A 24,493-nucleotide genomic window follows, 5' to 3' on the forward strand; every position below is an offset into this window, starting at 1 on the left:
TTTAAATAATTGCAGTAAAATATTCTTTGCATTCCAGGTTCCCGGTATTTTTAGATCAGTCTTTGTAGAAGTGCAAAAACATTTTCAAAATGTGTATTTATACAAACAATAAACCACACCCACTCACCTCATTTTTAAAGACACAACAAGAACGTAGAGCACAGTCCATAAGCAGGTATTAAAAAAAAGAACCAACAAAAAACAGTGTGTTTAGTGTATGCTAACATCAAGGGAGATTCTATTAAGAGCTAACTATTTTTGCTCTCACATACAGTAAGCCTTACTGTATTAGTCAGCACCTAGCTGGTTTTACATTTACTTGGATTGATAACAAACACAATGTAAAGTATAATATGTTTTTTTTCATCAGTAAGGTGGGGTCGGTAAGATATTAACAAATGTTTAAAGCAGTACAAAAGCAAATGGTAGATAGGCAACTTCTGATGAAAAAAAACTGTGAAGGAGCTGTTTGAGAACCAAAGGCATCAGCTCTTATCGGTAGTGAAAGTAGACAAAACAAGAGCAAGAGGTAGTCTAATAAGTGTAGAAAAACAACATCTGTTAGAGTTCACCCTAAAATAGTTTTATACCTTTATTACCATCCTGTCACTTGCTTTCCAGAAAGATGTGGTCTACTAGATTGAACAGTAACATTCTAGTGGGAAAGACCCAGGACAACCAGTAGCCTCTTTACAATGGTAGGAGGCTACCAAAACTAGAATTTGTCAGAGACTGCTATGCTGTGCCTCCAACACCTGCGTTTGTGTCAGAATATGCTCCCTTAGCCTTTGTTACACTGGACCAACCCAAAATTCTGTGGAGCAATGGGTGGTTGGCTCCTCACTGGACACCATACCCCTGGGGCCCTTTGCAACTGAAAGGTGCCTTTTGGTGTATATGCAGTGACGCTAAAAGCTTTCACCCAATCTTCGATATTTGACACACTGGGAATGAAAATGCATTAAACTCTAAGATCCCTTACTCATTTAGCATGAGGTCACAGGCCACGAGGGGGCAGGGCAGGAATCTTGATGTAGGAGATAATAGAGCTGGGGCCCGCTCAGCCCAAGCACCACTTTAATTAATAATTTGTGCAGAATAATTTGTGCAGGTATTCACCTCTGCATTCAAAATAGTAACAAATAAAATAAAAAAAAAACAAGATTTGTATGCAATTAGGGTACATGCTGATGTTGACATGTATAAATGTATAGTAGAATTGCCTGAGAACAGCGACATTGAAGGACAACGATTCATATGAAGGCAAGAGGAAAATATTTGAATACATAATGGGAAAAAAACTATTTCATCCCATTCATTTCTTTAAAAACTCCCTTACATTTAAAAATGTAAAAATAGAAACATCAAATGTCGGTTTGCTTGTGATGGTCCAAATACAGGACAGAAGCAGGAGGTGAATGTAACATGACATTACAAATGTAAAAATGTTATTGACACATCCCCAACTCATTCACAAAAAAAAAATGAGTTCCTGAGTTGTAATTATGACACTGTGGTGGTGATCAAGTATGGTTACCTACAAAATACTCCAAGTTGGGGTGGTGTGATGAAGCACAACAAACACGAAGTGGAGTCACTGCTTACCACAGTGATTTACCAATGATTACAGTGTTCAATTTAATAATGAATGATACGTCACGCATTTTAACAGTTTATAGTTATGATTTAACGTTATGGAATGTCCACGAGACAAGTTAGTTCATGTTATCACTTAAATGATAGCTGTAATACACACCAGCAACATCGCCTTCATTTTACAGAGAAAGCATAACTGCTCTGTTCTGAAGACTTTTCCCATTTTGGGAATCTTTGCAAAGCCTTATGACTGTTAGAAAATGCTGAGATACATCCTAGACTCCATCCGTAAATGTTAAATAAATGTCTCCTAACAAAAAAACTTGAGTATATCACATTGTTTATTTATTATTAGTCTTAGATTTTGTGGAGCATCCGCCATACAAAGCCCTGTGAATGAGCTGTTACTATTGAAACGATAATGTATTAGAAATAGAGATGCACCGATATAATCGGTATCGGGCGATAAAGGCAATTTTTCACGCTATGGGCTATCGGCCGATAGTTTAAAAACATCCGATGATCAGGGCCGATTATATCCTGTCAATCAAAAGAGGGCGGGAAAACACATCGATTTCGTGTTGTGTATAAAGAAGATGTCTCTTCTGTGGAATGACGACAAAACTGCAGTTTGCAAGCTCTGTAATCTCTGCACTGCTAAAATTTTACACCAGACGCTGCAGCAGTGAAGCGGGAGTTTCGGCGTCGAGTCAAAATTTTTTAAAGTCTACATTTTTGCCACGTTGCTCGCGCTGAATTAAAGCACCAGTACACCGTTGAAAGATTTAAATGAAGATGAGTTGACTAAAAAGTATATATACTGCACAGAAAATATATTTGTAGAGTAGTATATTTCACATCCAGTTAATGTTAATATATATAAAAATGTTTATATTATATATTACCAGTTTGATGTCAGTGATGAAGTAGAAATGCTTTTGTTTGTGGTGAGTGAATGTGAGACTAACAGGAGTTTTTTTTTTTAGAATTCAGTCAATGTTAATATGAATTAATAACATTCAATAAGTTAAGAAATCTTACTTTAATCTTCAGAATTTATTTCATGTGTTAATGTTAATTAGAGTAATGTGTTTTCTGTTTATGAGACCAATTACTGTGAAACAACTTGTTCAAATGGAGAGAATAAAGTTTTTATTCACATTTCTTTCAGAATTGTGGAATTAATTATTATTAATTTATAAGAAGGCATAAAAGGCAGGACTGTCAGTATCGGCCGATATCACTCTGAATAATCAGTTATCATATCGGCTAGCTATATCGGCTGAGAAATTTAATATCGGTGCATCTCTAATTAGAAGTGTATTAATATAAATCTATAGTTAATGATATAGTGGAACTACTGTCCCAGGCCTCAGATTTGAGAATTCAAGCTGTGGTATATTTTTTTAATAACGTATAATTTGTGAATAAAATCATCTATCTATATATAGAACATTAAGGAGGGAATAAAAGCTCATTATTGTTTGTGATTTAACAACCGTTTGCCTCAGACCTCTTTTTGGCGCCAGATTGATGTTGACCTACTGTATTATTCGCGCGCACGGTGCTTGGTAGCGTTGCTGGGAGAACTTTATGAAACAACCAATCACGGCTTACCCAGTGCTGTTTCTGGCCAATCAGAGTTATTGACTTTTGAACCAATCAGAACACACCATTTCTGAGGGGACCTTTTTCGCGCGTCCCGTAAAATTGCTGAACGCTGACAGACTTCAGAGCTAGACTTGATAGAGCAGAGTACTGTACAACCAGGAACGTCTCAAAAACGTCTCAAAAAACAAGTTCTGGTAAGATTAATCACTACAACGCGCTTTTAGCAAGATTAGCTAAGAACAAGAAACCAAAAGTTGTAGCATTATTACATCAGAAAGTAGATACCTAGCCATTAGCTAGCTAGGATTATTATCTTTCTTGACAGTGGGCGGAATTAATGTATGCGCTTTTAATAAATATAAAAGTGGGCTGAAAATGTAGCATTTATTTTTTGATATTTGACGTTCGATAATTGAAAAGATTAGTTAAATTCTCCATAGGTAGCTTAGTAACCGCTAACAGTTCTGACTAGCATGTGCTCACGGTTTCCAGATTAGGTGAATTTTATGCGTGAGAAATTGTCTAATGTAATATTAATTCAACACACTGCAGGTGAATAGGGTATTTACAACAAACAAACAAACAAACAAATTGTCAGTTATTATTTTCCTGAGATGCTCTCCACAGAAAGACTTTCTTTATTGTTGAATCATGAAAATCCTTTGTAGTGTTGTAAAATATATTTCATGGCATTTTTGGTATAAAATCCATCAACATTTTAGGAAATTCCTCTGTACTGTAGTCATGAATAAAGTTTCAGGTATCTAGAAACAGATTTTGAGTTCTTTCTAAGACGAAAAGGAAACTCTCATGCACATCATAATAAGCACAAATTAACATGCACACACTGGCCATGTTAATAGGAACACTTATTTAAAAACGTTTCAGAAGCTATAGATCTCCTCGGATTTACACACAGCAGTCTCTAGTATTTACACAGAACAAAAAAAATACCGTGCATACAGGAGGATTAATTTTTTTCCAAAATTTGCAGTGCAACTTACGGAGTTTTTTGTGCTTTTCTTGTGGAAAACTAATTGAATTGGCGAGATGCATATTGCAGTAAATTGTTTTGAACGGTCTTTGGCAGTGATGTTTGTTGAGACCTGTTCGACGCACGTGAATTGAAGTTGGCTTTGGCTGAACGCGTGCTGTGATGATGTCGTATAAGGCGTATGGGTGAACATCTGCGGCAGTTTAACAAAAAATGGCAAGTTCCTCCGAATATTGCGGTGTTTGCTCGATTTTGCTTAAATTTCTGTGATTTCAAAAAAAGAAAAACTCAACCAGTGAGCAGCAGTTGTGCTGGTGGAAACGCTTGTTGGTGAGAGAAGTCAGAGGAGAATGTCCAGACCGGTTCAAACTGGCAGGAAGAAAAACATTGCCCTGGTCTTTTTTCAGTATTCAACTGTCAAGATCTGATGTTTGATTTGAACATAAACTGAAGCTCTTGACCTATATGCATGAGTTTTATGCATTGAGCTGCCGCCACATGATTGGCTGACTGGATAATTACATGAACGAGTATGTGTACAGATGTTCTGTTTGAAGTGGCTGTGAGTGTATGTCAGGAAACAAGCCTATCAGGGATATATGACATGATGTGATTGGGCTTAAAGTCTTCTTCGAAGTTGGTAAGTTTCAGATAAACTGATGATTGAGAGTGGACAGAAAACGTGAACAAGCTATTTTGGTGCATTTGAATATTTTTATTACATTATTATTGGTTTAAGAAAGGACTACGGAAGCCGTAAGCAGCTGTGCATTATTAATTTTTCTTTGTTGTTTCCTCTTGATCTAGACATAACAAAGTTGTTTTCTCGTTATCTAGACATAAAAAAAAATAGTTTTCTCGTGATCTAGACATAACAAAAAGTTGTTTTCTCACGATGTAACTTTTATCCCGAGAAAATCTGACTTCAACTTCACCGCCGCTACACTTCTGACAACTCTTTCAGTATTTATTTTAAAAAAACACTACAATTGGAAAATACTATAAAGTGATAAAATCTACAAGTTGGAATAGTTTGCAAGAGTGCGAGTATAAAAATAACAAGGATGTAGTATATGAGTTTTCCTGTTCGCCAGGATGACCTTTAATTTCCCGACAACCTCCGTAATCCCATTTAGCCACTTGTTAGCAACTGTCTTTTTCAAAACACGTAAAAGCTTAACAAAACCACGAGTGGGGTATTATACTAATGTATTTTATGTCATAGTATAAAATGTGAACATATCTGGAGGTTGCGTTAACCACAGACCTTATTTCAGGCGTTTAACAAAAAACCCATTCCAAAAAAAAATGCTCACGAGAAAACAAGAAAGAAAAATGAATAATGCATGGCCACTTAGGGCTTCTGTAGAGGACACGTTATAGTTGTAATTTTATCCAGAAATTGAAAAATGATTGTCGTAACCATACTTGTCATTTCTGGATTCCTTTCTTATTGGTTGGAACAGGTGACTCCAGTTACTTCAGCAGATAGCTGTGGAACATTTCTTAACCGTTTCACTGAAACAGCTAAGTTAAGGAAAATGGTAATGACTCAGATTGTTTTGTCATTTGATGAAGGTAGTGCAAGCTGTCTTTATTTGGATAAAGCGCTGACGTCGTGTCCTCAGCAGGACATTTAAAAAAAAAAAAAAAAACTGAACGAAATGGTGCTGGCAGAGTCTGACCTGGACAGGTAAGTGATGTATATTATTCAGACTTTGCTCATAACCATGCCATACACATTATTCAATTAGTACAACATTTATGAATATGTAGAACTTGAGTTATTTATACAGCTATAATGGCCATTAAAGACGAAAACCCAGAAGTCTGTTGCATGAAGTCAGTTGAACAAATTTGGAGTTGCAGACTAAGTTTTGAGAGGACAAAACCAAACAAATCCAGCCCGGGTTAATAGGTGTAATGACGCTGATCAACTTTCACAGTCAACCTGGGTTTAAACCCTGAATCCATGTTTACTCATTGTACGCGTAAAATCCAGGCGTTTGCAGCAAACAGCCAATTGCATTCAACATGGGAAAATGCTGGTGTGTGTACTTTCGGGTTGAAGAGCAAGAAATTATTATTATGTGTAAACATGAGGAGTTTAAGCCTACGCTAACTGCAAATAGCAAACTGTCATGGCTGCCAAAGCCAGGGAACATTGCTGATCGTGTAAATGCATAAGTTTACTTTTATAGTCTCGCAATTAGAATAAACGGATTGAAAACTTATAACCCCAACATCTTTCATGTAATTTCAATTTATATAAATGTTAAATGTTTTAATTAATCATAATCAAGAGTAACAACTGTTCAGTCTGTAAACATACAGTACACTGCTGCTCTCCTTCACATTCACTTAAATTTCTTCATTTAAACTGAGGGTTGCCAGATATCAGAAAAAGTCAACTCCAGTTTTCATGTTTTGATTTAATCCCCTAAAAAATGCAATATTACCAGCAGACATGGCAACACTGTATTGGGGGAACTGATCTAAATGGAACAACTGATAAACAAAAATAAAACTACTAAAATGTAAAGACAGAAAATGTGCTTAGTTATAAATAAATCATTTAATATAAAAAAATAGATAGTATAATAACTTCATAAAATATAAATAAAATGAGAAATGAAATAATGTTTAATTACTATGGGTTGCATTTAATATCAATTTGACATTAAGCTTAGTTCGCTATTTCCTTAGAAGGCTATTAGCCTTTTTCCTAATATGGATCATGTTTGTGTTAGTCTGCTTTTAATTCGGACTCTTTATTGTTTAAGATGTTTAAAAATAAATATTTCATGCTTGTTTATTTATCAATTAACCAACAGTATCCCATTGCTATTATTTTAATTCGATTAACAGTGACCATGAGCAGAGAGCTTACATTTAACTTTTTATGACAGACCTCCTGATTAAAGCTTAAACATAAAAAGATTGGTATCTGGATTGGTTTCAGTCGATGAAGATAACAAGAAATCGGTATCGGCTGTGAAAATCGTGATCTGAGCATCCCTAATGAACACCATTAAACTAAAGCGCTTTGCATCTGACTGGTAAATGAACTCACCCAATCACATCCTATATGAGATCATTCAGATATACACACAATATACACAGAGCGGTTCAAGAACTGACTCCAGCCCAGAACCATGACAGTGGATGTCTAATAGTGTAGCTTTAAATATGTTTAAGAGGAGCAGACTTCAAAGACTGAACATTTATGTTTATTGTATTTGTTTACAAGGTGGAACAGGTTAACGGTTGTTTTTTGCATACAGTCTGTAAAATTAACTGAAAATTTTCAATTTAGTTTATCAGAAGGTAAATTAATTTGTCATTTCCCACTTGTGTGTTATATTGTGGCACATTAATGTTACCATCTCTTGGGTTTGTGAATTCTCACCCAGAATAAAACCTGTCCTCGAGCAGGTTAGCCGTGTAGTCTGTTACCATGGCGATGAAATCCACTAAAAACCAATCCACCTCGTTGAGACCGAAAAAGAGTTTGCTCAAACTAAACGCAATGTACCTGGGTAGCCACCGAAACTGGCTTTGTGCGACAGGACTCTGATGTCAGTATAGCAGCTGATTTTGTGTGTGTGTGTGTGTGTGTGTGTGGATAGTTTGAGTCCCGAGGAGCCAGATGATGTTTTAGGATCAGACGAAGACTTTGAACCCAATATGAAAAACACAAAGAGAAAACAGGGACCAGTTCCAGGCGCAACAGTAAGTATAACTGCTTCTTCAATAAACAGTGGAAAAGAAATGGGAACCCCAGACTTTCGGTATCCTGTGTGTGTGTGGGTGGCTTTCCAATCATAAAAGTCTACCTCCAAAAGTATGAGGAGTTCATCTGTTGGTAATCTGACAGTGACTTGATTAGGAATGAGTAGTAAAATACTTGAAATTCAAAAACGATTGATGTTAAAACATTGTGGTGTCAAATTTTTGTCTGTTGGAACGAGAGAAAGCAGGAGACTCAGCAAGTTTGTTTTAGTACACGGGTACTCGGGTGTAGTACGGCCTGCTTGGAGGTGGAAGTAGTGATAAACATGGAGGTGTTGTGGATAAAAATGACATGAAATAAACATGAGGGAGACCTAGTATGAGTAATATGTAATTTTATTGATAATTCACAGGACTGGTGGGTGCGTAATCTTGAGGAGAGCGGTAGGGGGAAGAAAATGGGGTGCGTCCTGGGGACATGGGATAGTCAGCAAAGGTGAAATAAGGAGACCACTGGGAGTAGGGCGGACGGACAGGTGAGAAGAGGGAAGAATGGTCAGAGCCCAGATCGGAGAAGGTGGCGTCATCCTCAGACTGAAAGCTGGAGGGAGGTTCTGTCTGTGTAGAAGCGTCAATACACACATTCACGGGGTGGATTCTGTATCTGGGGGGGGGAACCCCGCATTTCCATTTCCAGAGGGGGTGCTGCGAAGAACGTTAAGTAGCACCATGATATCAGCAGTGAGATGCGCGAGCTGATAGTGAGTGTTCAGGTCCAAATCCAGCCCCTCCCGTAAAGAAGAGAAGGAAAAATGACGACGGGCACCTACACACACAGAAGCGGTATTAGGCGGATATTGACGAATTGGATTCACACTTTAAGATCTTTTAAGAGTAACACACTATGGTTTATTAGTCAAAAAGTCAAAAAGAAGTATAAGAGCTGAGGAGTGCAAACACACACACACTCTCGTACAGTCAAGGGCAGGCATGTAGACATAACACACACTCTCTCTGTCTCTCTCACACACACACATAACATTATAACTTTATAAGAATAATAAAAAGGAGTATTAAGATATTATAAGGGTAATATCTTATAATAATAAAATATATACTCTTTATAAAATACTCTTTATAAAAATAAAGAGTAGTAGGATATGTAGGATAGTAGAAGGGTAATATAATGATATTATGAAGTAGGAAGTACAGTAAACCATTTTGCAAGCAGTATAACTATATATAAAATAGAGATATAGAGCAAATATGAAAATGAATTATAAACCAGAAATACAGAAAAATGTAACTTACTCATAGTTCAGATGGTGAAGATTCTTGTCTCGCAAGGAAGGCCTTAATTTTAAGAGAAAACCATGAGGAGCCATTTATAAGGGTAGCTGAGTCAAGCTGCCCTCGCGAGATAATAGTGAGACCAAGGTCTTTCTAAATTGTTTTGTCTCTCTCCACTTTCGAACCTAATGGTATTCGGAAAGTCCTCTTTCAAAACATAATGGTAAATTTGATAAGCCTCTTTCAAAACATAATGGTAATGTAGATGAGCTCTTTTTTAACCCTATTGGTATTGATATCATAGTCTTTCTGAAATATATTGGTTATCTACTGTGTAAATACAGTATAAATACTGGAGCTTGAGCTCCGGGTGTCAGATCACTTCTGAGAATTCTCATCGGTGTGGATCTCGTGTGGTGGAACGGAACCAATAAATCTGGACCCTTGCTTCTTCTCACTCATGGCTGGTGTCTTTTTTTTTTTTTTCTATCTCCAACTGGGTTTGGAGATGTGAGTATTTGCTTCTATGTTGAATTTTAAGTGTTTTTGGGTAATAGGCTAAATTTGGGCCAGCAGAGGATTATGGGTAGTTTGCCATGCCGCACTATCCACGGGAAAAGCATCATGTGTTCATTTGTCTTTCACACACGTGTACTATTGCACAAAACTTTTTTTGTATTGCAAAGCTTGACTTTTGTGACTAAGCTGTCTGGTTGTCTCTTCCAGCTTTCTAAAAGGCGTAGACTGAGAGCAGGCAGCAGCACCTCCAGTCCTTCACTCACACACACACCCGGAGCTTCTCGCACACCAAAAAACACACTCGGCCCACAGCCTGAGATGGCCCGAACAGAAAGGAGGAAGAGAGGGAGCATGTTTGAGGCTGTGAGATCCGGACGCTCCGCACTGGTGGTGAGAGAAAGGGGAAAGTGATGTATAACAGCCTTATGTTCTCAGGTTTCCACACAGTAACAGATTTACAGATACATTACATACACAGGTGAGAGCATGCTCAGGTCAAGTGTTTTGAATGATTATCACTTGCATCTTTCACCATCAATGTGTGTAATAAAACACAACGACAGTCCCATAGAAAATTAAAAAATAATGATTCACATCATTTAAGCAAAGGCAACATGCTCTTCACCAAATAGCTAGATTTCTCTTACTCTCAAACATTAGGCCTCATTTATCAAGCTGGATATGAACAAATTTATTTTGAAAACCGTTCGTAGGAGCATTTACACACATAATATTTAGTATGTATGAAAATCCTCTTACTTGTTTGGTAAAACCTTTTTTTTTTTTTTTCCCCCCCCCAAAAATCCGAGCACTTGGGTTTGTTTACATTTCAGGAGACTCGCTAAGGTGAACCTTGTATCGTATAATTGGGGACGAGTTACTGCAAATTTATATTATAGATTAAGCTGTCAAGTTTAAACAGTTTGTGAATAGTAAGAAACAAATTGCTTGTCTAATGTCTCTCGTGAAATCAGGAATATGTTTCTGACTGTTCCCGGAGAGCAAAACAAACAGTGCTTTAAGTGACACTCCAGTTATAATTACGATTAAAATTATTTGTAAAGTGTTAGATTTGTTAGATTAGCCTTTGTTGTAGGCCTATTTAACCTTTAAAAAAAAATAGGTAGTAAAAATGATCAGCCTTTTTTCTAATTTGGCTGAAGGGCCGTTTTGACTATTTTTACACAAAATATTTTAACTGATGTTCATTATATATTTATAGTGAATGACTGTTTACAGTGACAAAGTGAGGTCTGTACATCTTTGAAGCTGAGAGCTCATAACACCTTCACAACTATCACTCATTCTGGATTCATATGTTGATTGGCTCTTCTAACGTTTTTTTTTTTTTTTTATTAGGGAACAAAAGAAAATGTCTTTTTGCCTTCTGTCTGTTGATAAAATACAGAGCTTCTACAAAAAATGTTAAAAGGTTGGCAGGTCTGAAACGATAATCGGAAATATAATTTTTTATGTATCTCACCTGCACCCCACTTGAAATTCCTTTGTCCGTCCCACAGTTTGAATACCTCTGCTTAGAGTCAGGACTATGTGAACAATACATACCTGCAAACTAGTCGCTTTTTGGAGAAATTTGCCGTTTTGAATCAAAATATGTCATTTACATGAATCGTGTAGATCCAGTTGTTTTTTCGGGGGTGGGGGGACTGGAAGCACAATAAGGGCCTGTTCTTTTATTCATTATATTAAATGTAGACGTGCTCATGCTGTGCCATGCGCTTGTTTTTCGAGATGGAAAATCCCAACTTTTCAGATTTCCGCAAGCGCACCGCAGGTCATGTGACAAGAACCAACCAATCAGCTTCACCCTTTCTCTTTGTCCACTCTGAAATAGGCTTTGAATCTCACGGAGTGGTTGGGTTAGTTGGTGAAATTCCCTGTGTTTTCTACGTGATTGAAGGGTGGGGTGCGCCCAAGCACAACGTTTTTTTGTCTCTCTTCTCCATAAATAAACCTAGTAGCAGAGCTTCTGCAAGGGATTTGCGGTGCTGTAAATCCATCCTGTGCTAAAACTTCCTCGTCACTTAGCAACGGCAGACACCACGGGAGCGCACGTGTTTTTAGGCACTAAATGTGAATGGCCCCTAAACCTCACAAGAATCGGAAATTCACTAATTTCCCATACACTGGAGTGAGACCACAGACGGCTCTTGAGCTGTCGCAACCTTTTTCCCAATACTACATCTTTGGTGTGGCGCCTCATGATATGTTTTTTCCCTAACGTTACCCCATCAAACTTTTCCCAACCTGTTAGTACACTTGTTAGCACGTAAGCTAACGTCAATCAATTCAGAATGAATCGCAATACTTTTGCTGAGTTTAAGACTCCCACTGCATCTGTATTTCTGTCTGATTTTAACGTCTGTCTTTACCGAAAGTTACTAGGGGAATAAAAAAGAACAAGTAACCAAAAAGACCCACTGTGTTTTAATGAGTGATCGTGTTGACCATGGTTACGTGTTAACATGATCAGTGTTCGCTAATGTATTCAATTTAGAGATGTAAAATTTATGAAACTTTTTTTTTCTTCAGTTTTATGCTTCAAAGTCGTGAAACAACCGTTGGGTTTTTAATATTTGTGTATGAGCTTCACCTTGGTCATATACATTGATCTCTCTCTCCCTCTCTCTACACACACACACACACACACACATATATATATATATATATATATATATATATATATATATATATATATATATATATATATATATATATATATATATATATATATATAAAATAAAATCTCCACCCATCCATGGAAGTATCGGGCATAAGGCGAGGTACACCCTGTATGGGGTGCTGTGTCCATCGCAGGGCACACTCACAGACACATTCAAACACCCATTTATACACTGTGGACACTTTGGACATGCCAATCAGCCTACCATGCATGTCCTTGGACTTGGGGAGGAAACTGGAGTACCCAGGGGAAACCCCCACAGCACGGGGAGAACATGCGCATATATATATATATATATATATATATATATATATATATATATATATATATATATATATATATATATATATATATATAAAATAAAATCTCCACCCATCCATGGAAGTATCGGGCATAAGGCGAGGTACACCCTGTATGGGGTGCTGTGTCCATCGCAGGGCACACTCACAGACACATTCAAACACCCATTTATACACTGTGGACACTTTGGACATGCCAATCAGCCTACCATGCATGTCCTTGGACTTGGGGAGGAAACTGGAGTACCCAGGGGAAACCCCCACAGCACGGGGAGAACATGCGCATATATATATATATATATATATATATATATATATATATATATATATATATATATATATATATATATATATATATATATATATATAATCCATCTCTTACCAGATCCATCTCTTATTGTCATCTCTTATTATATATATATATATATATAAACTATAACATGTCACCTTTTTCACCTCTTCTGAGTTTGCAGGTCTGACAATAAGAGATGGATCTGGTATGTCTCAGTCTGCAGTGAGCACTGTACTCCCTAGTATTCTGCATGCAGTCATTGGGCACCCCCAAATACATTAGGGTTCCTCTCGCGTTGGTGCGAGAGAGACTCTTAACAGTCACCGAGACACTTAAAACAATTAAACATAGCCGTTTCCTTGTGTGATGTGCTTGGTGTCTAATTTTTTTTATTGGTGTAGACATCAAAATAACTTACACTTCTGCCTCTGATAAATTCATGTTTTCAGTTCTTTGTGTGCTTTACCTTATGGAGTTTTGTGTGCATCATTAAACAAATGAGCTATGCTGGTAATGTGCGTTGCAATGTGCTGGTAATGTGCGTTAATGGGTGATTGCTTGCATACATTGAATGTCATGTACAAAGAAAATCAGCGGTACTGAAACTTTTGTACGTCTGGCAGAAATTCTTAGTCTGGCTTGGCTTACGCAAACTTTCTAATTGGTTGCTGCAGACGGTGGTTGATGATTGGCTGGATGACTATAAACAGGATCGGGAGGAGGGTTTTCTAGAGCTCCTTAATTTTGTTATTGAGTGCTGTGGCTGTAAAGGTAAGTCTTACTCTGTTATCTGACTATTCACCAACATACAGAAAACAGGCAGTGCAACACAGCAGCACTAGATTTAGTATTAACATTGTGCTTGCCATCATCAGATGTATGCTTAAGTGCAAAGTGATGGAGTCTCTGAAACCTCTAAAACTTGTATATTTGATTATACTGTTGTGCCTTAGGCATTGTAACAAGGGAGATGTTTGACATTATGCAGAATGCTGACATCATAAGTCATCTGACCAAAGAGTTTAATGAGGTGAGTAGAGTGTTGGTCGGGGTAAAGGAAACACAGATTCCACATATTTTAATCAGAACGTACTGTATTTCTATGTTTTTACTGTGTGTTCTCTGTGCTCCAGGACTCAGTAGGTTACCCCCTGGCAGCAGGGGGGTCTCGGGGCCGACGGTTTCGTGAAGGACTGTGTGAGTTTGTGTTTCAGCTGGTGCAGCGCTGCAGAAACAGTCTCCTCTATGATGAGTTTGTGTTCTCAGCACTGATCGCCTTCCTCACGGGGCTCGCTGATTCGCAGGTCCGAGCCTTCAGACACACTAGCACGCTCATTGGTGAGGAGTTTGAGGATTATTTATCACATTTAATCCCAGTTTAAATTCTTATCCAGAACAAAAACCAAACCTCTAACTTTCAAGTGGAAACAATAGAAGGTGATAAGGATAAGTGATTTAGCCTGTGGTGTATCAATGTTGTGTTGTGGTTAAATATGTTCAGTTTAATCAATGCATGCACAAAAAAACTCCTCTGTGTGAAGCTTTGCTTGTTCTTAGTCATTGTGTGAGTGTAAGAGTGTGTGTGTGGTGCACTTTGATTACCTGCCATTCCATCCACGGTGTATTCTGGCCTCACTCACTCGCTAAAATCTAATTAGAACCTGAGAAAGCTGGACATAAACGAGACAAATTTGAAAGTGGCGGTACGAGGGACTTAACTCTTAGTGTGAACATGAACTTAGATAGCTGCTTATGGGGTGCATGACATTCCTGCTTCATTATGCTTGACGAAAACGAATAGCAATAGATTGTTAAGGAGGAGCTAACTCTATAGTGTGTGTGTGTGTGTGTGTGTAGCCATGCGTCTGATGTCTGCAATAGTGGCAGTGTCTGCAGTCGTGTATGCTCAGGCTGACGCAACACAAAGACGATATCAGCTGGAGAAAAGCAAGAGTGCCGCACACAGAGCAACTGAGAGACTGGAAGAGCTCCAGAACTCCTACAATCAGGTCACACACACAGACGGGTCTATTTTAGACTGCAGACTACTAGACTTTATCCCCAACGTTTCAGATTTTTAAAAATCCAATATTTAGTCCTATTTAAACATATAGTCTAAACGCCACACTTTGGTAAGAAAGACATAAAAGGTAATGTTGACGCTGGGCTTTCTGCTAAAGTTAGCGGCATCACATTACATGCGTATGACGTCCTGTGCCGTCATCTGGGAAACGGTTTATACCTCCAGTTAGTAAAAACCGCTCATGTTCCATTTGAGATGATGTTACCTTTCTGAAATTCATATACTAGACAGTAGAGTACGTAGTACATAGTGTAAGTGCATCGTATGTCATTTGAGACACAGCTTTGGCCTGTACTCTGATATTTTTGGGAACAGAAGTAACGGAACGAGTAAACGTGCCCCATGCCACTCGCAGACCAACTAATCCATAATGAGATTCGTTGACAGCGGTTTTTATAATCGATTTTAAAGATTAGTGGCTGTAGCTCTAGTTAGGTCCCATACTGCATGCTAGTGTACTAAATAATATGGTCAAGTATTATGCCCTTTATGGTAACAGGCAACCATTGGCAGTATACAATAAGCATTTATCATCAGATTTTTAAAAATCTAATCTTATTTGTAGTCAAAAGGAACAAGGCATCTCATTTGTCACATCCAATTTTATTTTTTTTTTGGTCAGATGGGATTTTTTTTAAAAAATCTGTCTATGCTCTGTAACGTAGCTATTTAGTTTATGAAATTGTTTGACATCATAGATTTGTTGCCTGTTATGAATGCCCCGAGCCATTTACTTGACCAATAACAAAAAATATACATGTTATAATATACATAAATTAAATGTGCTTCTATTTCCCAGCTTTGTGCCCTGGTGAACTTTAAGGTGAATTTGTGAAAATTGTATTAAATGTTGTTACTCAAATCAGCAAAAATGGACAGATAAATTAATTATAAAAATGATTGTTTCATCCCTTCTATAATTATAATTGGTTAATAATTTGGTAAATCTCTGGTCTCCAGTGTTGTTTATATTGAGTAAATAATGACACAACCTTGTGTGCGTGTGCATTTTAGTTGTTGGAGCAGCAGGAGGAGTTGGGCTCTCTGATGAACGGGATCTTTAAAGGAGTGTTTGTTCATCGGTATAGAGACAAAGTTCCAGAGATCCGTGCAGTCTGTATGGAGGAGATGGGGGTGTGGCTTAGAGAAAACCCCACCTCCTTCCTTAATGATGGACACCTCAAATACCTAGGCTGGATGTTGCATGACAAGGTACGTGCACACTGGAAGAGGGGTATTCGACCAGAACGGCGTATAAGCACAGTCCCCTCTGAAAGTATTGGAACCTGCAAGGGGCCAGCTCCTCTGTTTTGTTGTACAAATAATAGAATATATTTGGGTTTGAGATCAAAAGATGAATATGAGACGACAGATTTCAGCTTTCATTTCCTCGTCTTTTCCTTAGAATGTGGCAGCGCACCCGATTTTTAGGTGAGCAAAAGTAATGGAACAGTTAGTCTTAAAGTAAATAACACTTAATATTTGGTTGCGTATCCCTGCACCAAGCCGGTGATCCATTGCCATCACCAGACTGTTACAGTTTTCTTTTGTGTTGCTTTTTCAGGCAACCCTGATGTCTTCAGTGTATATGGAAAACAATAGAATTGGCCTTGCTGTTCCAGTACTTTCAGAGGGGACTGTAACTTTTAAGTGTTATTACCTCTGTGTGTGGGTGTGTGTGTGTCTCCACAGCAAGCTAGTGTTCGCCTGCAGTGTGTGTTGTCCCTTCAGAAACTGTATGAGGAGAAAAGTTTCATCGGCCGCCTGGAGCTCTTTACAAGCCGCTTTAAGGTATTTGTGTGTGTGTGTGTGTATTAATGTTTTTTGCTGAGTGTGTGTTAACCTTTGCTGTGTGTGTTTAAAGGAGAGGTTGTTGAACATGGTGCTGGATAAAGACGCTGATGTTGCTGTGGAGGCAGTCAGACTGCTGCTGATCATTACGCAGTGAGTGTGTGTCTGAGTTTGCGTGTGTGCGTGAGCTAGAAATGATCCACATGTCATAATCCACACGTAAGTATTTAATAGCATGATAAATTTCTAGAATAATGGTCCCACTAGGCATGTGGTTGAGTCAGCCTGTCTTCAGTGGAATTCCACTGTAAAATGTCTTCTGATACTCTATACACATCACTGGTTTATTAGGTACACATTTCTTTGGGCATAGTGAATTTATTTTAGAAAGCGTTTAAAAAGAGACAGTTGAGCATGATATTTAATCACATTAGCCATCTAACCTTTTTATCACGACTTCACAGCATTATATTTTAACCCTTTAGAACCTGATGAACATACTTTTTCTCTCTGTATTCTCCGTTTCATGACTCAAGACCGTCTCATCGCTCAGAAATAAGATGTAATTTGTGAGAAACGGATGGACGTCTGTTATATGCGATATGTGATAAAATGACAGTGATCTGGTTTAGAAAAATACATAAATGTTCAGAATTGTGTTCAAAATATGCACTCATTGCATTTGATATTATGTCTCAGTTTTGTATTCACGATAGAGAGAAAATAATTGGTTTTTCACAGCCATGGTTTGTCAGTTAGTGAGTATGTTGACAACATTGATCAGTGTCTCAAATAAAAAATATCCAGTAAAGGGTTTTGTGTGTTTACGTCTAAAAACCTTACATCATTCTGTTTTACACTAGTCGTATTTAATAATCATGTTTGCGTGTGTGCAGGAAGACAGAGGACGGTCTGTCAGAGGATGAGTGTATGTGTGTGTATCCATTAGTGTTTGCTGCACATAGAGGACTCGCTTCTGCAGCTGGAGAGTTTTTGTACCATGTGTGAGTTCATCACCATCATCATCATCGCAGCTATATACTACAGGTGTAGTGTATAATCAGCTGTGTGTGTGTGTGTGTGTGTAGGCTGTGTACCGAGGTGGATCGTCTACTAGAAGAAGATGAGAAACAGAGGCGCAATGTCACTTTCCTCAACCTGCTCACATGCTTCTTTATTCAAAGCAAGGTAATATCAATATCTAAGCACGTTGGCATTAGAAATTTCAGGACAAATTCACTAATTTTCACAAATTCACTTTTTTTTTTTTAAACACGGAATGACAATTTCATCATCCAAAAAGGTCAAAGCTGAGGATCTCAAACCCAGAGCAACTTTTACCAACATTGGCTTTTGTTTCCATGGGTCCTAACAATCAATTACTTGGAATGTCTCACTTTAGTTTTTTCTTCATTTAAGTGTTCTTTGACAGAAAAAAAAAGCATTTTCACTCGCATTTTTCCCCCATGGCCATAAAAGAGATGATCCTCTCCTGATAAAGCATAAAGTATATTGGAGTTGAGCTAAAATAATGAATATGAGCTCAAAGTACATTATTTGCAGTATTAGTGCGTTATTAGTGCAGTATTTGCATCTAAGCTTTAGTCCGCAGTGGGCTGTCATGGCTTGCGATTTGAAACACCAGAAAATCATGGTTTGTGAAGAATTTTAGAAAATACAAACATTCCCCTGAAACACCATAATCCTAAAACCATTTCCCTTGTTGCTTTTTAAATGTACAAAACACACACACATTACTTTCATAGGTTTTTAATTCCCTTGTAAATGGATTGCGAGATCATTTTTACAAATGCATGCTGCCATCATGGGCTTGCCAAAGTGTTTCTCCTACTAACATACAGCTACAACTGTGTCTCCAACAACAGCTACTGTATAGGGGAGTGGAGAGATGCAATAATTTTATTATGCTGCAGCCGTCTAAATTAATTCATTAAATTCGGCGACTTTGGTTGAGTCTCTTCCTGCATGCTAGTTATTGCTAGCTAGAATTACTGTATATTAGTCTTTTAGTTCTCAGGAATAAATACTTTTATCACAAAACAAGTTAGGAGTATCACAGGATCGTTCTCTAACCATGAAGCATCATGGTCATCTCACACACCCGAATCAGCAATGCCAGATCCTGAGTTTGTTTAGCAGTACGTGCGACCCAGCTGTGTCCTGTACCTGAGCCACGTGCCCAGCACGTAGTTACTCAATTCCTTTGTCTAATCATCCTTGCAAAGATGAGAGGTCATTTAGGTTTTTTCAAAGGAAAAAAAAGGTTTTAGCTTTGTTTTAACTAAATTGACCCTGTACCCTTCCAAATATAGTGAAAAATTCAACCCTCACCCTTTTCCCGAGTTTTAACCTCTGGAGTATCAGGGAAGCTAGAGCATCTAATGTGCCATGTTAAATACTGGTAATGTGTGCATCTTTGTGTGCCAGTATCATGAACATGCTGCCTACCTGGTGGACAGCCTCTGGGGTGTGGCAGTGTCAGAACTTAAAGATTGGGAGACAATGACATCACTGTTGCTTCAGGAGAATGGGGAGGAGCAAGGTGCGTCTTCGCAAGTACAAATGTATTATCTGCATATGTGTCAGCTGTGGAGGATTATCGTGTGTGTGTGTGTGTTAGGGCTGAATGATGATGAAGAGGCTGCTCTAATTGAGCTGATGATGTGCGCAGTCAGACAGGCAACAGAGGGAAGTCCAGCTACAGCTCGGGCCCTTGGGAAGAAGGTAGAGAGAGGGAGGGAGGGAACATGAGACTGGCTGTTACATTGACTGATGAATCAATCTGCATATGTCTGTAATTTTAGAATTTGAAAGGCAGAAAGCAGCAAACTCAGGAGAGGAAACGCATCACCAATCACTTCATACCACTGCTGCCTCAGCTACTCACTAAGGTAAACACGCACACCACGTAAGTCCATACTTGAAATCTTCTTTTTCGCTAAAATTCATGAACTTCTTTATACAACTGCTCAGGTGGGTGCTAATGCTTAACATGATAACAGCTAGCTAGAGTTTAACAGCAAATGGCTAAAAAATGACAGGACCGAATTGGCAAGTGTGAGAGGAAAATAATAATGATGGATAGTAGATTGATTGATTGATTTGATCCCAAAGGGAAATTCACAAGTAGCAGGTAACACTCACCATAGTGGCAGTGGAGTCACCATGTGTTCCTGTGATAGGCTCCAGGTTAACCAGGACTCTGACAGGGCTCGAAATTAACTTTTTTTACTTGGTAGCACTACTGCTCCCAACTTTAAAAAGTTAGGAGCACCCAATGAAAATTAAGGAACACTACAACCACAATTTTTACATATATATATATATATATCAGTATCTCACAAAAGTGAGTACACCCCTCACATTTTTGTAAATATTTGATTATATCTTTTCATGTGACAACACTGAAGAAATGACACTTTGCTACAATGTAAAGTAGTGAGTGTACAGCTTGTATAACAGTGTAAATTTGCTGTCCCCTCAAAATAACTCAACACACAGCCATTAATGTATAAACCGTAGGCAACAAAAGTGAGTACACCCCTAATATTTGAATTTTGAGATTAAAAGAATTTGGAAGCCAAGACTTTCTTCACAAACAGCTCATTATGAATCGACTGGTAGAGTACTTATAATATGAATAATGCATAACCATAAGGCAAACCACGGCATTGAGAATCAGGATCATAATACAGAGTGCGAGACAGAAGGGCGGTGGAGCCGCTGATTGTGGAATTAAATTAAAAAGAAATACAGACTGCTTGACGTGTTGACTTTATTTGTTTGCGTCTGTGGATTAATTTAATAATTTGATCTGAGATGAAGCGAATACAGTACATTTTGTGTGGGAATTTCCTGCATTATAAAGCAGAGCTTTGTGGGAAAGGTTTAAATTATGGGCAATCCCACGCCGAAATTCAAGCCCTGGGACTGACTGACTGGCTAATAGTAACCAATAATAAAATCTACATTAAAGTTAAGAATGTAAAGATGAATTTTAATTGGTTATGTAATGCTGGATAGAACGGTGGACCAGTCACTGTATCAGCTCACAGAAGGCACATGTTGTGCAGTAATTAGCGAACGTTTTGCAGAGAAATTAAAACGGGTCGCAACCCAACAATTATTTTCACTCGCACAAATGCTCCCAAATATATTTTGAGGTCACACAGATTAAAATTTTGAGAGCATATGCGACCAAAATGGTCGCAATTTCGAGCCTTGACCGAGCAGGATTAAGATGAATGAATGAAACATTTTTTTTAATATTCCTTTATGAACAAAGATCCACCCAGAATTCTCTCACTGTCTCTTTTAGTTCTCTGCAGATGTGGATAAAGTGGTGTGTTTGCTCAGAGCGCCTCTGCATTTTGAGCTCGAGGCTTACGGCAGCACGGGCCGTCTGGAGAAGGTGAGAACTCGCAGAGAAAGCAACCATTAAAGTTACAAACGACAAAAATCCATAACAATTTACATATCTGTATACAAAACTTCAAAAGCGTAAAGAAAACATGGAACAGTAGCAATTATGAGTTTTTATTTTGTGCACATTGAGAATATTGTTGGTCTCTAGTGGACATATCTACTGTATGGTTTCATGATGATATCTGTAAAGAATAAGTATAGAACTCGCACAAAACCACTTCATAACAAATCAAATGTCTTCTCACTAAAAGTAAAAGACTTGGAGGGAAATGTATAAAATTAGTCAGTGCAGTGCATTACTGTATTCTAGTGTTAGTGCAAGGCTAAAACAATGCTCTGCTCTTCCTGATTTCAAGAAAGTGTTTAATGTACCGAATTACGGTGCCAAAAGTTCTGTTGATGTTGGGTAAATCAAACACTTTAGGCCAATCTAAGCACAGGGAGCATCACCAGTCGAATATGCGAACACAAAAACACTGATCTTTTCCAGTCGCGGTTAAAAAACAAATATGCCACCATACAGCACTCTTATTGGTAGTTGCCAATCACTTAACATAACATAAAGTTAAACTTTTCTCAACTTTATTGTATCACTTGTTCCACCCATGTTAGTCAGTTTGTCAGTGGAAATCACTAAAGCTCTCACTGAAAAACTAATTTCTCCTGCTTTGTCGTATTCATATGAACACGGTAAAACAAACATACGTGTTTGTTATATGACCTGGTCCGTCTTTCTCTTTTTCTCTTTGACCGGCTGTCTCAGTATTTGGAGCTGTTGTTATCTCAGGTGTGTGAGATTGTGGAGAAGCATCACGAGGAGAGCGTGCTGGAGGCCTGTGTGCGTGCATTGTGTGTGTTGTGCTGCGATCAGTACACTTTCTCTGCGCGTGCCGAAAGAATCGTCAGTCAGCTACTTGACTCGACGCTGGAGAAATTCAACACACACCTCACCGATGTACTGCAGGTAATAATTCTGAAATGCACACACATCTCATTAACATATGCCAGCGATAAACGACTCTGTATGTGTAGAGCTGCCATATTGATCTATTCACATACACGTCAAATTGCTTTTCCAGTTTAGCTGAGAGCTTGCACTGTATGGACTTACAATTTATTATTATTTTTTCATTAGTAAGTGCCACAGTGTTGGAAGCACACAATTGTAGAGGATATCTTTGTATACTGTCCCATTTAAAATTGACCTTCACTGGAACTAAGGGGCTCATTGGAATGGGATGTTCAGGACATATTAGGGATGTTAGGGTAAATTAGTGCATGTTAAGTATACAAGCATGCACCAAGCATGCACCAAACATGCATTTCAGAAAGCACTTTGCTAACAGATCTCAACGGTATTAAAAATTAGATATCAGAATCAGCACTCAAGATTTATCATTGTCCCAACAGGTACTAGAACATACCTGTTGCATCCTTGAAGCACAAATGTCCTTTCTAGATGTTAATCAGCTCAACCCATATCTCTCAATCAGCTTATCAACCACACACTGATAAATACCATGTCCATAAATACCATGGCTTGTATAAATAACTCTGTGTATGTTTATCATCCAGCTTCATATTACACTTTATCCAGTTGTCTTCTATCAGTTATTTTTACTTCATTTGTACATTTACATTGAAATTGTTGTATTTTGCATATTTAATACTTTCCTTTCTTCTTATTATTAAACTTGAGTCTGTTGGCCTGTGGGGGAAGAGGTTACTCAACCATCAAGTCCTATCTCATTCGGAGATTATTTTGTCCATTGGAACGGTACCCCCATTAAATAAAACAATTATACATTTTTTATTAATAATTTCCTAATACTTCATTGAATAGTAGTAATTTCCCCACCCGACGTACCCTACACCTATACCGCAGCAAGTCATCAACAACAATTTAATGTTATGGAATGCCTTGAACTTAAGACAAAAAAAACAAAAACGCAGCATCTAACATCATCTAACTGTGTGTGTGTGATTCAGGGCACAGCTGATGAGGATGATGTGTACAGTGCTGTGACTTCCCTGAAGAGGTTGGCCATTTTCAGCAGGTGTGTTTGTGTTTAGGTTGTCTGATGCAGAATGTGTGTGAAAATAATGACGCCAGACTACAAAGGTCCAGCAAAACAGCAATGCCACAATGCTAATTGGAACAATAAATAATTGAAATATTTTCATGATTGATTGATAGATCTGGATGTACTACTTATTGGTATATTAATGCACATTGGAATTTGTGTGTGTGTGTGTGTGTCAGTGCAAGAGATCTGACCGTGCTGAAGCTATTTGAGCCATGCTTCCTGCTGTTGAAAACTGGATTGGAGTCCAGAGAGGTGGACAAGGAGGTAATGTGCAGAGTTCAGCTTTGTGACTGGGTATGAGAATGGACAGTTCTTTACTTGAGTACAGAGTTAGGACCCCAGAGAGGTCCTGTGTAATGGTGTAATATATTTCCTGAGTCGTGTTGATTTGGGTTTGAATGTTGTAGGGAATTTAGTCAGCGGTGGGCTGAGCACAGACACACAGGAGGCCGTTTCAGTGTTTTCCGTAGTGGAATCTTTATTCCGGACAGTCTGTGAAGGGGGTGTGGGTGCGCTTGCGTGTATGTGCGTTGAAGTGCGATCGTGCGGTGTGGGTCTCAGCCATCTGCGGTTACAGCCAGGGGGCGGAGCCTTCATTTGTGGTTGTGTCGCCTGAAAAAAAACAAACACACAACAGCGATTAGCAGACATGCATTCGTCGAATATCACCTGAAACACACCAGAGACTTGTGCACATGCACGGGGAGACTTCTCTCTCTCTTGCGAGTGGAGTATCACCCTTTTATACTCTCCGCTCTCCTGCTGGATGGTGGAATTCTTCCGTGCGTCGCTTCAACCACCGGCCGTGTGTGTGTGTCAGCGGCCCTGCCCCGCTGCCACGTGCTCTCCGGCCGTCCAAACCATCGGTGGTGCTGAAGCGGAGCTGTCTCTTCCGCACCACCGCGGCAGTCGTGGGAGGAGCGATTTTTGTTTCCTGTGCGCCGGCCGCCGGCCTGTCGCTACATTGTGCTGAGGGGTGTAGTTGATGGTGTATGTATTTTATGTTGTATAGTTACTAATGGTTTATGCAGGTTATGCAGTTGATGGTG

General features: G+C 38.5%; 1 protein-coding gene across 3 annotated transcripts in view; it reads left to right on the top strand.

Moving 5' to 3' along the window:
• Positions 1-3,314: 3,314 nt before the first annotated feature.
• The window catches only part of LOC128622787 (cohesin subunit SA-3), a 40,364-nt gene continuing 19,185 nt past the window's right edge, over positions 3,315-24,493 (top strand). For 2 of the 3 annotated variants that reach the window (XM_053649527.1, XM_053649544.1), the window contains exons 1-17: positions 9,085-10,132; positions 13,712-13,808; positions 13,991-14,067; positions 14,171-14,375; positions 14,895-15,046; positions 16,135-16,332; positions 16,813-16,911; positions 16,985-17,064; positions 17,808-17,915; positions 18,000-18,099; positions 19,360-19,474; positions 19,553-19,656; positions 19,737-19,823; positions 21,251-21,343; positions 22,121-22,321; positions 23,347-23,414; positions 23,621-23,708. In XM_053649527.1, the coding sequence (XP_053505502.1) occupies positions 9,806-10,132; positions 13,712-13,808; positions 13,991-14,067; positions 14,171-14,375; positions 14,895-15,046; positions 16,135-16,332; positions 16,813-16,911; positions 16,985-17,064; positions 17,808-17,915; positions 18,000-18,099; positions 19,360-19,474; positions 19,553-19,656; positions 19,737-19,823; positions 21,251-21,343; positions 22,121-22,321; positions 23,347-23,414; positions 23,621-23,708 (2,199 nt within the window). In that variant the 5' untranslated portion in view covers positions 9,085-9,805. Of the gene's footprint in view, positions 3,402-5,779; positions 5,895-7,830; positions 7,934-9,084; positions 10,133-13,711; positions 13,809-13,990; positions 14,068-14,170; positions 14,376-14,894; positions 15,047-16,134; positions 16,333-16,812; positions 16,912-16,984; positions 17,065-17,807; positions 17,916-17,999; positions 18,100-19,359; positions 19,475-19,552; positions 19,657-19,736; positions 19,824-21,250; positions 21,344-22,120; positions 22,322-23,346; positions 23,415-23,620; positions 23,709-24,493 lie in introns of those variants that run through there. The other variant, XM_053649535.1, reaches the window with a different exon arrangement.

This window comes from Ictalurus furcatus, chromosome 2 (genome assembly GCF_023375685.1).
Source record: "Ictalurus furcatus strain D&B chromosome 2, Billie_1.0, whole genome shotgun sequence".
In the NCBI taxonomy this organism is placed as follows: Eukaryota; Metazoa; Chordata; class Actinopteri; order Siluriformes; family Ictaluridae; genus Ictalurus; species Ictalurus furcatus.